Source organism: Symsagittifera roscoffensis, chromosome 7 (genome assembly GCF_963678635.1).
Source record: "Symsagittifera roscoffensis chromosome 7, txSymRosc1.1, whole genome shotgun sequence".
NCBI lineage: Eukaryota > Metazoa > Xenacoelomorpha > Acoela > Convolutidae > Symsagittifera > Symsagittifera roscoffensis.
This window is the reverse complement of record NC_087068.1, coordinates 39,269,794-39,286,312: the sequence shown is the minus strand read 5'-3', so window position 1 is coordinate 39,286,312 and position 16,519 is coordinate 39,269,794. Positions and strand designations below refer to the sequence as shown.

Genomic DNA, 16,519 nt, shown 5'->3' with positions numbered 1-16,519 from the left:
AATTCTGAAATCAAAAATGATTGAAAATATGTTCAGTGCGTGTAATCTCGAGGGCCATTAAAATTTCAGTTGTTTCTTTCAAACACACTATTTCTAGTTTCCTCACATATCTTTGCATTTATGAGAGGGACATCCCCCCAGGAATTCAGCACCTTTACCACCCCATTTGGTACTTCGTTTTGACATCAATTTTGGTTCGATCAACCCTAAAGTCTACCTAACGCTGTGGGGTTCACTGTACCCAATTAGAGCGGCATTCAAGCGTAAAAAACCGTGATTTTTCAAATCTGGACTTTCCACACAGAGGTGAAGCAAAGCTTCGCACCACCTGCGATACATCAGAAACAGCTGGCGTACAGAATGAGCCAAAGTTAAAGTCGAAAAAAATGAAACAAAAATTATTTCACAAAAACATGTCGATTAGAACTTGAATTAGCATAAGATCAAAACTTACACTGCGGTAACGAAGCAGGCAATGCTTGAGCAAACGAAGGTTGCGCCGGAAAACATTAATGTCCCCAAGTTTGAGCATAAAAAATTTGAAACTCGAAGTTCAAAAATATCTATAAACATAAAAATTGATACTTTTGCCCAAAAAAGCCGCAATATGAGGCTAATAAGCAGATTTTTTAAAAAAATCTCAATATTCTAAGCTGAATATAAAACTTAAAAAGGAAAATTTTTTTTTAGAAGAAAGCACGTTTGTTATACGAAAATTCAAACAGAGGCCTCCAGTTGATGAGTCCTGTGAACAAAGTCATTAATGAGAAAATGTCTAGTACCCGATCGCAATACACTTGCCCTCGCAAGTCTAATAAAGTAATCGAAAAGCGGCTTTTTGGCTATTGTTCTGAAAAATTATCATTCAGCCAAAATTGATTTCGTTAACGAACCTGATCAGTTTGATAAAACATTTTTTTCTAAAAGAACCTTTTCTAAAGTCTTTAATTAATACATCGATTTGCAAATAAAAGTGATCTCTACAATTTATACACATAATTTACAATATTAACATACAAAATACATCACGCGTGATATTGCAGACGGCAGAGGAGTGTTTCGTGAGCGAACTTCTTGGGAAAGAGGGATAGTGGGTGATAATGCCAAAAGATAAATTAAATATTGGACAAAACAACTAACTAGCACGGGAGAAAAAATCAGATCATTTAATTTCGAAGCGAAGCAACAAATCATGTGATAGCTAAATAGAAGCCTTAAAAATTCAATGGTTATAATATCATCAAACTTGAAAAAGGTTATTTCCAGCAAGCGTTAAGAATCCGAATAATCTGAGATTTTCACTCGTACTAATCAATTTTAACTAATAATTCAGTTTGATCGCGAGTATAACAGCACTTGTCTAACTTGTATCTAATGATGTTGTTTGGTAGAAATATTCTCATACGTAGAATATTCTCACACGTGACCTGCTGATTAACACATCCCCGTCAAAGAAACTCGTCTCTATCACAATGTTGCCCCTAAACACAAAATATTATGTTTTAGTTGTTTTGACGATCCCATCTTTGAAAGAAACATTACAACAGAAGGGAAGTGAGAGATCGCAAGATATAACACCAATCAATTGGCTAGAAATTTAATGTTCTGGAAAGCAGAGACTTATTTAGAAAAAAAAACAAAGATAGCCGGTTGCTGTGCAAGTAGCACTAAATGTTCCGACCACATAAAAAAACTACAAGAAAAGTTCTTGGATTTACTAAGTTTTTCAAATCAGTGTCGCTTCTTATGCGACGTGGCGTGATAGAAAAATATACACGCGTAGAAAACTACTTAATTAAGCATATTTGACAACAGTTGTCTTTAAAGCAAGAATAACAAACAAACAATGAAAAAAAAAATCGCATTCCTTTTTTGCACAATAAAATTTTAATTATTTAGAAAAAATCATTGCCAAGGAAACGCTAATGAAAGCGCCAAAAGTTTTTCATTTAGTAAAACAATTTTTTTGCCTAAAAGGCCCATTTTCATATTATGTAAATCGGTCGCTTTATAAGCTCAAAATTAGTCTAAGACTCGCAAAATTCAAACCGTTTTTCTCAACACTGGGCCGTTTTTAGAAAGTTTTATTTGCCTTTCAACTCACAACCACAAAGTTTCAATATGAAATATTACTCGACCCATGGTTGTTTGAGATACCTGGTTTTGCAAGGATGAATACAAAAATCTTCCCTAATTTCAACAGTCCAAAAAACAAGCTGTTTGCATCAAGGTGCTGTTGATCTACGAAAAACTATTTGTTTTTGGCTTCCATACTTTTCGGCATGATCAGGCAATCAATAACATTAGTATGATTCATAAAACCTCATTTGACAAATCCAAACCAGAAAATCATTGTTAAAAACGCGGAATAACTGGATTTCTCTTCAAATCTCTTTGCATCTAAAACGATTAGTTCATGTATAGTTTAAAATGATTGAAAATATTTTCCTGTAGAGAGGAAAAGAAGAACAACATGAATATTTCGTTTGAGCTCAGCAATCTGCCCCGTGTATAAACAAAATTGAAGAAAAAAAAGCTAAAATTGCAAGTCAAAACCCAAGCCGTGACAATTAGCATGACAAAACAAAGCGTACAATAGGTATAACTTTAGTGCCGAAAATTTCAACTAACAATAAGAAAAGGATCTGGTCGGGGCCTAATGCTGGATCTTTAATGTTCCATGCATAAACGTTACCTCTGCACCAGATGCACAGAATGTTCTCATAGAATTAAACTTAAAATTAAACAATCAAAGAATTCAGTGATTCTGTTAAACAAATTGGTATCCTGAAAAAGTATACATTCCGATTTCCATGTTTTTTTTTCATATTAGTGTTGTTTTTTGAACATCGTGTGATAGAAGGATCAGACGAAAAACTAGAAACAGGGAATATTCGACAGTCACAGTAAAATAGGACAACTGTTTTAGTTTAAAAAAACGATAAGAAAGAACGAATAATCAAAAAATCTCTAACACGATCGCGCCGAGAAAAATTTCAAATTTCTGACAGAAAACACTTTAATGTGGAATATAATTTTTTTGCAACTTTACAGGAACAAAAAGAAAGTTTCATGACCTATTCTTCTATAATAGGCCTGTTCGTTTGCTTTTTTGCTCGAAATTCGACTAAAATAATAAACCGGTTTTTCTCGACACTGGGACTTTTTAAGTCGCTCGATTCTGGGCTGAAAAATTTTATAAGATATATCACTCCACTCATTACGATGATTGATTGTGGTTAATGCTTTTGGTTGAAAAACAAAATAAGCCTGCTCGCTCGCTTTCCTCTATCAAAAATAGATGAAAAATCAAAAACATCACACCAATTCTAGTGAAAGCTGTAAATTTTTTTAATGTAGTTCGAATCATGACTGAAAGTGTTTCAATCATTATATATCACTCAACCCAGTCTGATAATTGTTTGTGGTAGATGAATTTGCGTGGAAAACAAAAAGAAAAAACTTAAACAAACCCGAATACAAAGATCCGCCTCTTTTTAAATGGTCGGAACAATAAACCTACAAAGTTTTTTCCTCAAAATCTCTCACTTCTTAAATCTTAATTACAGCCTATCTCGGACACCATTCAGATGAGGTTGAAAGAAAACAACCTCCGGAGAATGAAAGTAAGGAAATAACCCTAAAAACCGGCAAAAAAATACCAACCGAAAATCGAAACCGCATTCTGCCGCAGCCAAATAAAAAATTAAACGACTGCTACCTAACACCTGAACTCATGCTTCAATTGCAAATGCCGGCAAGCATTGAATGCGCTTTAATTAAGCGGATACTGATATAGCGTTGTTTTTATTTTCATTCTTTAGTCTACGCTTTCACCGACCGAAGTCTGCGGGAGAACTACGACCTGAATTCCTAAGAAAATTTGCATGTAGTTTGCGATATTAGAAAACAAGTCGAAAAACTGTGACAAGCCGGAAAAGTTACGACAAAGCTATGAGCAATAAAATGCGGAATTTCTTTTGGGAGACTGGTATTTTAACACAAGATTCAAGAAAATGTGACCCAAACAAAAACGAAACCTCAACAAGACGCTTTTATACGCTGCGTTTTTTTCTATAGTTAATAGGGGGGAAACTTGAGCTTTGCTGCTTATGGCATCAGTAATTTAATTTCATTTTCGTTTTCAATTTTGGTTTTGGAAAAAATTGTCATATTTACAAACCTGTCTTCAACATGAGATTGCGTAATGGAATGATATTTTTTCAGTTTGCCCGAAAATGATCTGGTCTGCCCGTTTTCGATTTGCTGATGCTTACTGATACATCAATTTACTGACGTACCACCGCGTACACAGATAAATAAAATTTCAGCAACCGCTTCAAGAAACCTCGTCAGCCAAGCAAAACTTATCGCGAAAAATTATGACACAAAACCAATCACAAACGCATCATACGAAGCAAAGAAACAAATTTTCTTTCAAAAAATATAAGAAAAAGGTAAATCTCAGAGAAGATAGAAAAACTTCCAGATCCTTTAAAAACAATGCTAGACAGCTTTTTAGCAAAAAAGAAAACGTGATGCTTTTTAAAAAGCTTTGAACAGAATCAATAGAAAAAAAAACAATTCTAAATGATGTTAATAATCAAGCCAGCGTTCAAAATTTCGAAGAAAGTGAGGAATATATATACTTGAGGATTTTTTTTATTCTAACCAATTTCAAAAAGAATTTTCTGCATGGGGGATCCATCCTTTGATCATCATGTTCGCAGAAGGGCGCGCATACAACTAAGCTAACCTGACTCTACGATCGGTCTGAATCGAGTCAAAATAAACTACTCAATTAATTCTAATTCCATCATTACAAAACCGTTACGAATTGAATAGAGGTAAGCTAATATGTATTAATTCGATATGCAGTCAAAATTTCATCCAAAAACTATTCCAGACAAATTAAAGCGCAGTCACAACATTCAGGGCTTTGCCCTGATATAGGAGCAGTCTTGTTCAATATCGTCGAGAAAACTGAGTTTGCGTTCAAAAAATTGCAACAAAAAAGAAGATAGAACATTAAATGAAAGTCATCCTGACAACCCGGATTTTTAAATACCCATAGCCACTCCCAGCTATTTAATACATTAATAAACTTAAACCACTATAACTTCACGATTCTCGATTTAAGGCGACCAGAGGTCCGACAGCGATAACCAACTTTAATTTTGTAGAGAGCCATACCCACTGTTGGCAAAAATGGAAGTTATAAATTTTGGTTATAAATTAACATTTCGTTGTTAAATTTAAAAATAGGAGTTAAAATGTCTAGGATTTAAATAAAATGTTAAAATTTGAAGAAAATGACTATAATTCAATTCGTACGGTGTTAAATTGAATGGTGCAAAAATGTAGGAGGCGAAGTTGTATTCGCAAACACAAGCATGTTGTGATCAGATGGTAGCACATAAAGAGCATATTTGTATCAAAACCAAAACTTAAGAATTCTAACTAGACACAAAGAAAACAAGCAAAACATGGATGTCTTTTTGAATAGCTCAACTTTCGAGTTTAACAGAACAAATTATATCACCAGAAAAACGAGTTTAAATCAAGCATTTATCATGTAAGCCTTATTCTGTTGAAATTAATATATTCCAAGTTATCATGATCGATAGATTTCCCTTACGTTGGGAACCCTAAAATTTAAAACAGCTTTCGGGCTAAAATCAAGAGAACATTTCGAGAATCATTTTGGCGTTTATTTTGCAGAACATCAAGTTAGCACTGATTAAAAATGAACCTGAAAAGCCCGCTTTAGCATTTGGTAGCCGAGCTGTGTTCAATTACAATTGAAATCTATCGCGGTTTAATTATGAGACAAGATTTGAAACATTTGTAGCTTTGAGTAACTTCAATGCAAAATGCCAACATTCTGGATCAGATTTGATTGCAAAAGCACATAAAAGGGAGCTTAACAGAACGTGCGGCACAACACAAATAAAGTACTGTAAGCTATCGGTCACAACACGAGATGTAAGCCATTATGTGGAAGACAAAGTTTAAAACCTAGATCTACAAAAGTCTCGCATATATTGAATTTGAAGAAAATATTTCTAGAAACACATTCAACGGCAAAATGTCAAGAAAATAAGCATTCAAAATCATTCAACCGGCAGCGAATTGTCCAAAAATACTATGTAAACGCCACTTGAGCCGACAACAATGTCGTCAAAGAAAAAATGTGAGCAATAATGTTTTGAAATTAGAATTTTAACCCCATTACTTCTGACATAAAAAAATATGACAAAATATTTTGTCCTTCAAACGATCGAAAATGAGGTAACTAAGCCGATACATTCTCAACTGAAACAATTTACAAAATTCAGAGCAGGTTTTAAAAAAATCAGTTGGTAAATTTACAAAAAAGAGATCGAGTTTCAAATATAACTAGCGCTTGACTCGCACATACGGTTCTTTAACCCTTATTTTGAAAGAAAAGAGGTTTTGCTTAAGTATAAACAACATAACATAGCCAACAGACAGTTGTAAAAAAAGTCAATGAACCTAAGTAAAACTGAAAAAATGCTGACTGTTTTTTGAAAAAACTTGACCTTTCGAATTATAAAGAAAAAAACCTTTAAGCCTTCGAATTTCAAGAACAATTTGATGTATACATTTTTTTTGATATTAACCCAATTTGATAAAACTGGAAATTGAAATTCACTTTCAAATTAAAATTTACTGACAAATTAAAAATTCACTTTAGAAACTTTTGTCGTTTTTCGTGACATTTACACTTTTGCTGTTAAATGGTGGAGTTTGCCTTCCTTTCAACCAAGAAAATGAACTCAGTTTCAAAAGAAATCAAACGGCTAAAAGCCACATTTAAGCGTGATCAAAATGAAAGACTTTTCTGGAAAAAAAGCAGCAACCACTACACTACGATCGCAAAAGATAAGAGCATTCAACAGCGGTTCGCAAATTTCACAAATTGAAGGATTTAAAAATCAACCTTTAGGCTCTTTTAATAAAACTGCTCATATCTCCAAAACTACTGGGTTGCAGATTTCTGTTTTTTTAACACAAAACAAAGACCTTAGGAAGCCGAACAGAATACAACTACACTATTTATACTTTGAGAAAAAAATCTACACAAGCGAAGCTTCACTTTGCAAACAAAAGCAGGAAAACGACAACAAGAAGCTCTTAAAATTGAAATAGAAGGTAAATTATAAACCTTTTGCCATGCATCGGATTCAACCCGCTGACCTCAATATTGAGAGTCTCACATCCTCGCATATGCACCACGGTCCCTTGAAAGGTTGCTAACACTAGCCACCAACAAAGCAGTTAAAATGCTAAAAAAATAAATTGCTACTAGTATGCAAACATTGCGACATTGCAACATTGTGTCACACGCATAATCACTCAGCCATGGATGCTTAAATTCCTCAAAAACTAGCCACTAATATCCAAAGCTATATATGCTAATAAATTGCCAACTCGATACCGCAAAAGGGGCACCAAATACAAAAAGACACAATTTTGCATGTAATAAATTGAAAAGCATAAAGCCAAATTATGTATAAATTGTTCATTTCAAAAAAATTGCAAGATACATTGAGTTGGAAAATTTCTGAAATCGAGCTTTTTATCTTTGTACTGCTTTTTGAATTAATTAACTTTTTCGGTTCATTTGATGAATTAAAAATGCATAAACTGTGTTAAATTTTTACTTCAACTGTTAAAGCATATATTACATTATACTGCTACCGCAGCCTACCGATTCAATAGTGCCACCAAAAATAGCACTTTTATTTGCGACTTAGGTTGAAAAAAAGAAGGTTCGTACTAAAACACTCGCTTCGCAAGTGTAAATAGTCGGAACAAAACAAGTTATGCTCAAAAGACTACGCTCTTGCTCAGATTGTTTAACTTCTCAAATATTTTTAAGCTCAACAGATAAGGAAGACTAAAGGTGATATATTACAATAGGTGGTAGGATCAATTTCAATAGCTGCATCGCACATTTGTTATACTTCGCAAATTATTTAAAAATTATTTCAACGCCAAATTTTTAGGCAAAAGATGCGTAAAATGTGAAATTTTGAATAGCATTTCATTAGACAGAGTAATGTATTTAGAAAAACTATCTTAGTCTTAGTACAAGTGATTGAAAATGAAATGACTATATCATGCATTATAGTTCTCAAATTTAATACATGCACTATGCTCAAAATTATCACACCAGACTAAAATTGGAGGAAAGCGGTTACTGTTTAAGATACAAAATTGTCAGAAGCTAAATACAGCAGTACGGATAATTTATTGAATACAGACATTTCAGGCAGAAACGTTTTGCGCAAGTTTATTTAGAAACATGCAAAGCGAAATGCGAGACAATCTGGACGATCTGAAATTGAGACAATCTAATGATTCAGCAAAAGGTTTTTTTTGCAATCAAACGACAATAAATGTGTACGCAGATGAAGAGCTCGTATGTAAATTTCTGACACAGACTATCTCTTATCTTTTTCGATTACGACTGATGTTTTTTCTGGATTTTGTCGCTCCTTTCTTATTTGGCTTTTCTTGCTCTGAAAGGAAAGTTTTGGAGTTTCCAGCTTCATTATTGGTGAGCTTTTCGTATCGACTGATCACATCGATTATTATGTCACAGAATTTTTTATGTGTCTCTGCTCCCTTTTCGAAGCACGCTTTGGAGCAGAATACACGCACTTCGCAACGTTGGCATAAAATACAACTTGATCTCACGCTGTATATATTCGACGTACAATATGCGCAATTTAGAACACAATGCTTTCTTGAACCTGATACAAAGTCTAGAACTGTTGTTTCCTTTTCCAACTCTTCGGCAACTTTCTTTCGTTGCTCCAGAAAAGCAATTGCGTTCTCTCTGTCAACCAACAAGTTAGAGATTCCGTCCAGTACACGCGACAAACCTGGATCCACTTCTACGTCCTCCTCGATAGGAGCCCTGGACCGCGCCATTCTAAACACCTTATTACGGCATCGCGAGACCTGGTTGCCCTTCATTTTCAACAGACCATCGGGTGAAATGCACATCCCCATTGCACAGTTTTGGATAGAAGAGTTAAGCACAGTGCACTCACCTCCAACTAACACTCCCGCCAAATTGCAGTTACTTATTGAGACGTTGTCTAAAATCGCCTCGCCCCACTCAGTCACCACTCCGTTGCCGCTTTGATTTATAATAACTGTATTCAGCAACTTGCTTTTAGTATGGCTCAATTGAATCGCTCCTTCGTTTGGGGTGTTACGGAAAGCATTCCTTTTAAGGTGACATTTTACTACAGTCACTTTCGCGCCTACTGAAATAGCCTGGAATGAACAGTTTTGAATGCTACAGTTTTCAATTGAAGCTGTAATATCTTCTCTCAGTTCGATTCCCACAACATTGGTCTGATCAACTAAGCAATCGGACATGTCCAGGTGCCCTTCACCACGGTAAGGTCTCAGAGAGTTAACAGACGTTCGCTCTGAACTCACAAAGACTGCTCCGTAAGTGTCAACGAAACGACACTTCTCAATGAAAACCTTTGAATGGTCGTGCAAAGAAATCGCAGCCCCACATTTCGATTTAAACGAGCATTGAGTAGCTCGGAATTCTGACGCATAACCGCTGAAAACGACACATCTCTCCAGCGGTTGCCAATTTCTCACGGTCACCCTAGTTAGGCTAAGAGAGCCTAAATCTAATTGGAACGTGTGCTGCCAAAATATGTGACTTATGGGATCCTTGGTGCCCCTGACTACGTTTTGTATAACAATGGGAGAGTCTTTTGCAATCCATTTGGATAGGGAGTCGTTATCTGCGACTGGTACCCAATTTCCGACAATATCGACCTCACAAGGCATAGCCAGAGGATCTTCAGAGCCTAGTAATATTGTACGCGGTTCCTCGTACACTCCTGGGTTCATTAGCAGGGACACCTTTTCGTGACCAGCAAGGTAAGTAGCATTTATTGCTCCTAATACAGATTGGTGGCACAGTTTCTCCTTTTTATCCAATAGAATACAATTTGACTTGAACTTAATCAAATCGTAACAAGGGCTTCCTCTGATTTTGTCATCAAGCACTTTGGTTGCAATTGCGTTTTGCACATTACCATCGTCTAAAATTTTCTTCACTTCTTGGTTCCGGTTTTCAATTTTTCGAAACAAGTTCAGTTCTTTTGTTTGTTCCAAATATTTCTTCACACGCTCATCCGATTCCAATAATCGTGGATTGAAATTCAGTGAGTTGGTGAAATAGTGGATGAAGCAGTTAAAATTGAAATAGGCCTCTTCCTGATACTTATTGTCAAGATACATGCAGAAGTAAGTGTCTGCAACTTTGAACGCAATTTCGGCTATTTTTTCACGTAGTTTGCACAAGTCCTCCACTTTCGAAGAATTCAACCGATTTTCGTAATCTCGATATAACAATTCTAAACTGTTATTTAAATTGCATATCGCCTCTTGAGAAGGAGTGCACTCAATGAATTCTATCACGCCTCTACTTTCTTGCACTTCACATAGAGATTGTTTATGCACCATCTGCTTTTCAGTTTGTAGACGTGGTTCTTCAGTTGTCTTTTCCAATATCAACTGTGAGCCCTTTTTGCTTTCCTGGTTTCTTGAGCTGACACTTTTTTCAGCCTGTTGGGTAAGAAAATTGCAAAGCAAATGAAATTCGGATTCCTGATAGGCTATGATGAAACTGGAATAAGTTAACAAAACAATTGGAGACTTCTCTAACTGTTTCTCAAACATAAAATACAATAGCGTATGTTGCTCCATGGTGTTCAAAACATTGACGTACTCTATTTCTGAATCCATGGCCAGCAGCAACGATGAGAAATCTTGATTAAGTAAATTCCCGAAATATTCAATAATGTCCTTGAGGTTTTCAATGACAGCTAATAGGTTTTCATTTGGCAACTTGAACCATCTGAAAATCTTCTTATTTGGAATAGACATTAGTTTTCCAGTGACTGGCGCGTCAACTTCAACAATATCCACGGTATTCGGACATCTCCCGACTATGAGAATTGGATGCGCAGAGCAAGGAAGTTTTTCGACGACCGATAAAACTTCTCGTCCGAAATCCGGAGATTTAGCTTTCACCCAAGTATACGCTTTATGTGTCACATTCTTTGAGCTCAATGATGACCAGAACTCAGGCACACTGTCATGTAGTGTTTGCTTCTCTAGGATCGGGGCTTCGATAATATCATTAAAAACAGCTACTAATTTAGTAGTAGCTCTGGAGAACGCTGTGAACAGACTTCCGTACATAAAACCATGCCAAAAATGGGGTAAAGATTTCTCGATCAAAACAACTACTGATCCAAATTCAACTCCATCAACGTAATTTCCAGTTCCAAATACCACAACTGGATATTTTGTAGCGGATGTTGGACTTTCTCCGGCAACTCCCGAGGTCTTGAGAATGCCATGAAATTGCAGACCTTTGCAAAATTTCTCACTCGAAGAAGATTTGCTCATATAATCATGGGGGTTCCGATATTCAAATTGTATGTTTTCCTCGCTCAATTTCGACATTATTTTACTCAGAGTAATTGGATGAACGAATGGCGTGACCAGAATAGTTTCCAATCCACGAGATTCCTGCAGGACTTGCAAGATAGTTTCAGACGCCTCTTTAGCAAATAGTTTCTGTTCTGGGTCGTCCTCTACGGCCGTGTGATGCACTTTAACTATAGGTTCCTGCCCATGAAAGTTGTGCTTCACTTGCAGCGGTAAAAGAAGATTTTCATTAACCTGCTTGCGGAAATTTTCGACAAAAATGGCCAACTCTACAGTGGAACGCAAGGTAGAGAACAGCTGCAGCTTTTCGAACTCGGGCAAACAATTTGTTTCCGAAATGGCAGTTTTATCTGAAGTGAACATGATGCAATGTTGCTTGTGAGCCAAATTGGAAACGTGTTCCCTGTCAAATCTATGTACGTACTCATCAATCAAAACAACATCGTAGCTTTTGAGTTCACTTTCAAGTTGTAAACATCGAGGTACCACGCTGATGCCTCTGTTTTTAAATGATTCCACCAACCTTTCGAAAAGAATGAGAGTTCCACCGAACCGTCCATCACACAATACAATCTTCGAATCCCTGCCTTTTATTTTGGAAGCAAGTACCAACTTAGCCAATTCTGCCACATAGCACAGAAGAAGAGTTTTACCCGACCCCTTAGGTCCAGCAACTAGTAGGCGAAGACCGCCTCTGGACGAAGCATGCTTCTTCAAAGCTGCGTGTATGCGGCGAATAACGTTCAACTGCTCATTGGTCCACAAAATCAGCGACTGTTTTCTGCTCTCTTTTCCTCTGGATGCTTTTTGTTCCATTTTAATTTTCAGCAAATCAGACGCTATCTCAGCACATTCATTTTCTTGACAATTTACTGACTCTGATAATGTCTTCTTCAATACATGTGCTGCTTCTCTTTTGTTGAACTTCATTTGCTGGATTGTGTTCGACTCGAATCTTTTATGCAGGCAGGCTAAAGTTCCTTCCATGGAGTTCAAGATGGCAAGACGACACACAAGCTTATGCAACTCCTCTGATTCACTTCCTTGCACATTTGGAACCGTGTCTAACATTATATTCCAAGATGCTCCAAAATTATCGTTTTCTACAGGCTGGAAAACGAATCTTTGTTCACAGGGTTCCGTGTCACTCCAATATCCTTTTTGTTTCAGTTTCAATATGCTTACTTGTCTTTTCAAAGAACAAACCACCCCATGTACTGGAATTGTCATGGCCCCGATGCATTTGTTAAAATCTCGGAGTAGTCGGACAAAATTAACGTGCTTCTGCATGCTTTCTACGAGAGTGGACTCCATGATTTGTCTCGCATTTTTCACACTCACAACGAACACTCCTTTACGGGTGTCGACAACAATGAAATCTATTTCAACCTTGGCTTCCGGTGAGCAGAAATGATTTCCATCAACGTTGGGGAAAATGAGGGTTCCTCCGTCCAAGTTTAAATCTTTGAGCTTCATCAGTTTTTCAAAGATGGTTATTTCGCCAACTTCGCCTGTTTGTATTGCTTTGTAGCGTTCCTCCAAATTCAGTGTAATTTCGGAATCTTGCAAAAACAAACGAGGAACCCTTGCAATGGGAATCGAGGATACGGAACCCCTTTCTTTCCAGCTAGGATTTTGGGATTTCAGGAATCGTGATAACTCATCGTCATGTGAGAACGAAATCTCGCAGCTACCAGGAAGCCGAATTTTGAGTTCGTTTAGCTCATCTTCAAAACTGGACATGTTATTCTATCGTGGTTTGTTGAAAGCTAATAGCAGTCAATCAAAAACAAAGGCAAATAAACCCAAAGAGTGCTTCTGAATTCACTAGAAGTTGAATATGATCATAAACCCAAAGAGTGCTTCTGAATTCACTTGAAGTTGAATATGATCTGACTTCGGATTTGATAAATAATTGGCGAATTTTTGCAGCTGTGATTTTTTTTGCAGAAAGAACGAAGAGTTTTTTTGCATTCGATCAAACGATAATAACTCAAATAGAGGCACAGCAGAAAAAGATTATTTGAATACAAGCAATACAACGGTTGAGAAAATCTCGTAATCAGTTATGTATTATACAACACAAATCGCCAGTTGAAAAAAAAAGAAAGAAAACAAAATGGTAGAAAAATAACAAGACATTTCACGACAATATGATTCGAAAAGAGCAATCACTACGTTCAGTGCATTTTTCTCATACCGCTAACGATAATGATCGTTAAAATCTATCTATCTAGTAGCTCACTAAGTATATTGAAGAAATTCAGAAAACAAAAACAAGGTAAAATCAAAACAGAACAAGGATAGCCGGTTGCTGTGAAAGTAGCACAGAATGTTCCGACCATAAGTTTTTCTCATATTTTTCAAATTCATGTTGTTCGCGTGATGGAAGGATCTGAAGAAAAGCTGAGATCGTGGTATATTGAAATATCACTCTAAAATAAGCTAACTGGGCAATGGTTTTGTCGAAAAATGACAAGAAAAAAACAAAAACATTTCTTTTTCATTTTTTGGCAGAAATTTTTTTGCATTTTTGAAGTCCGTGCTGTGTCAACTAAGCCGACAAAAAACAAGCAGATAAACCATAGCCTACCAAACATTTTTTTAAAAAGGGTAACAGGTCCTGGCTGGATTGAAACTCAAGGCTTTTGTCAATTTAAGCATAGACGTTAGGACTAGTGTGCCGAAAAAGTCGAAATTATAATAAAGCAAACACTGGAACTGATTCAATGATTCTGTTAAACAAGTTTAAATGTTCCGATTTGATGACGCTGGCTAATAGCACGCAAAATAACAGACAAAATTGAGAACATCGAAATTTATAAAGTATATCTCGGAAGGAGAATGAGAGATTTTTTGTTTAAAAATTTCCAAAATTTTCAGCATTTTGAGAATATCAAATCAATAAGAACTTTTTCTCGTCCATATTTCAATTGCTGCTGAGTCTGACGACAAATGTTTGGAGCTATTTTTTCAAATAATTTCTTACTTTCGATTAAAACAATTTAAGTTTAAGAAATCCTAATCAATCAAACTATATTGTTCACCTCTAAACAAAGCCAACAAACAAAATGAAAAATGTCAATAAACTGAATTAAACACAGAGGCGAAGCTGCGCTTCGCAAGCATAAGCGAGGAAAATGCAAAAAAATCTCTAAACAGGCAAAACAAAGTGAAATAAGGAAAAGGTTAAAAAGACACCTTGAGAAACTTTTTTGCAAGGCTTGGGAGTAATACGTTCTCACATCTGCTTCATGACCGCTTGTCATTTTTCTAACACTAGCCACCAAAAAAACAGCTGCAGTTTATATTAAATTGCCAATGCGATGCAGGAAAAACTCGACCAAAAAAACTAACTATTTCAATGTTCCGGATTCGAATCTCCTACCGGTTGATTAGGGTTTCCACTTCCTCGCACGGACGCTTGGAAGCAAAACTAGTTGCCCAGCTTATGCTAGATTCACATGTTTTAATATTTTGATCATATTTTGTACTGATACCGAAATGCGTAATTTTGAATGTTTCAAAAATGGACTTAACGCAAAACCCTAGTGATTTTTCTGATAAAGCAGCAGTTGATTAGCTGCATATTAAAAAAGACTACTAATCGGTCTTTCATCTGAATTCTTTATCTCAGATTTGGCTGGGTAGTTTTCGAAAAAAAAGAAAAAGATTCCAAAAACCGATCAAAAATTGAAACAGTTGGCTTTTCCTAAATTCACAAAATTCTCTTTAGTAAAGCATGGGAATTATCTCAGATGCAGGTATTGAATCCTTAATATCGGCTTTAACTAGTAGCTTTCGAGAACAGTGATAAAATTTCTTTAAAAAAACGGTAAACTTCAAAAAAATGGATTTTTCCGATGTCCATATTGGCCTTCTACATAACAAAGAAGGCAAAACAGATTAAACAGGAAAAACCTAATCATTATTATTATATTTTGAATGAATTATCAACCTCAGAATCAGCAAGTTAGTTTTTGAAGAAAAAAATATCCAAAAAATGGGCAAACTTTCAAAAATTGTACATTTTCTAATGCCATTTTTTTTCAAAACGCAGGGCATAGCCGCTTGCGCAGGGAAGCCTCGCATAACACGTTTTTCCTTCCGGTTGAACTCTTATTCTCCGATTTGGCAGGGTAGTTTTTGAGAAAAGTCAAAAAAATATAAAAACTAACCAAATGTCAAAAAATGGGCTTGTTTGAGGCCATAACTTTTTTCTTCCGAAATTAGGGAATAGCCGATTGAGAAGGAGAGATCCCAATGATTAGTTCTTTAGTCTAAACGTTCATCTCAGATTTATGCATTTATATTTTGATAAAATGAACAAATTCAAAATCAATTAACTCAAAAATCCCCTACTGAAACTTTCGAACGCTGTAGAACGTGGTGTAAACTAACAAGAGACTAGCAAAATATGCAGGCACATAGACTAGCAGCCAATTTTTCCAATGACACCATTGTTTCGAAAATTGGTTCAGTAGTTTTTGAGAAAAAATGAAATTTTGCGAAAAGTTCAAAAACTTTCCAAAGGGTCGCAAAAAAAAAAATCAACAAATCCCGTATATTTTCATAACACCTGTTGTTTTCAAACATAACCTAACACTAGCCAAAAACAAATCAGCTTTATATGCTATTAAATTACCTATGCGTAAATACGTTTAAACTCGATGAAATTGAAATATACCGAAAGGGCACTAATGACTTTTATTTGCGACTTAGGTTCGAATAGAAAATTATTTGTAATAATACACTTCGCTTTGCTTGTGTAAACAAAAAAAAACAGAAGTTCAAAACTTAGGACATTAAAAAAAACATACCACAATCAAGCTGTTTACATTTTAATCGACACTTTTATTCATAAAACTAGCCACTAGAGAAAGCTGGACGAATAGGCATTTTTTTTTATTCTACTGTCAGATCCACTTTTGAACTTTAAAAAAATCACGTGTTTTAGCGCCAACTTAAACAGAGACAAAGCTTGGCTTCGCAA

General features: G+C 35.8%; 1 protein-coding gene across 1 annotated transcript in view; it reads right to left on the bottom strand.

The window, feature by feature from the left end:
* Positions 1-931: 931 nt before the first annotated feature.
* Positions 932-16,519, bottom strand: part of LOC134851054 (retinal rod rhodopsin-sensitive cGMP 3',5'-cyclic phosphodiesterase subunit delta-like) — a 150,830-nt gene continuing 135,242 nt past the window's right edge. Inside the window, exon 7 of the mRNA XM_063866954.1 lies at positions 932-1,481. Coding sequence (XP_063723024.1) covers positions 1,400-1,481 — 82 coding nt within the window. The 3' untranslated portion in view covers positions 932-1,399. The remainder of the gene's footprint in view (positions 1,482-16,519) is intronic.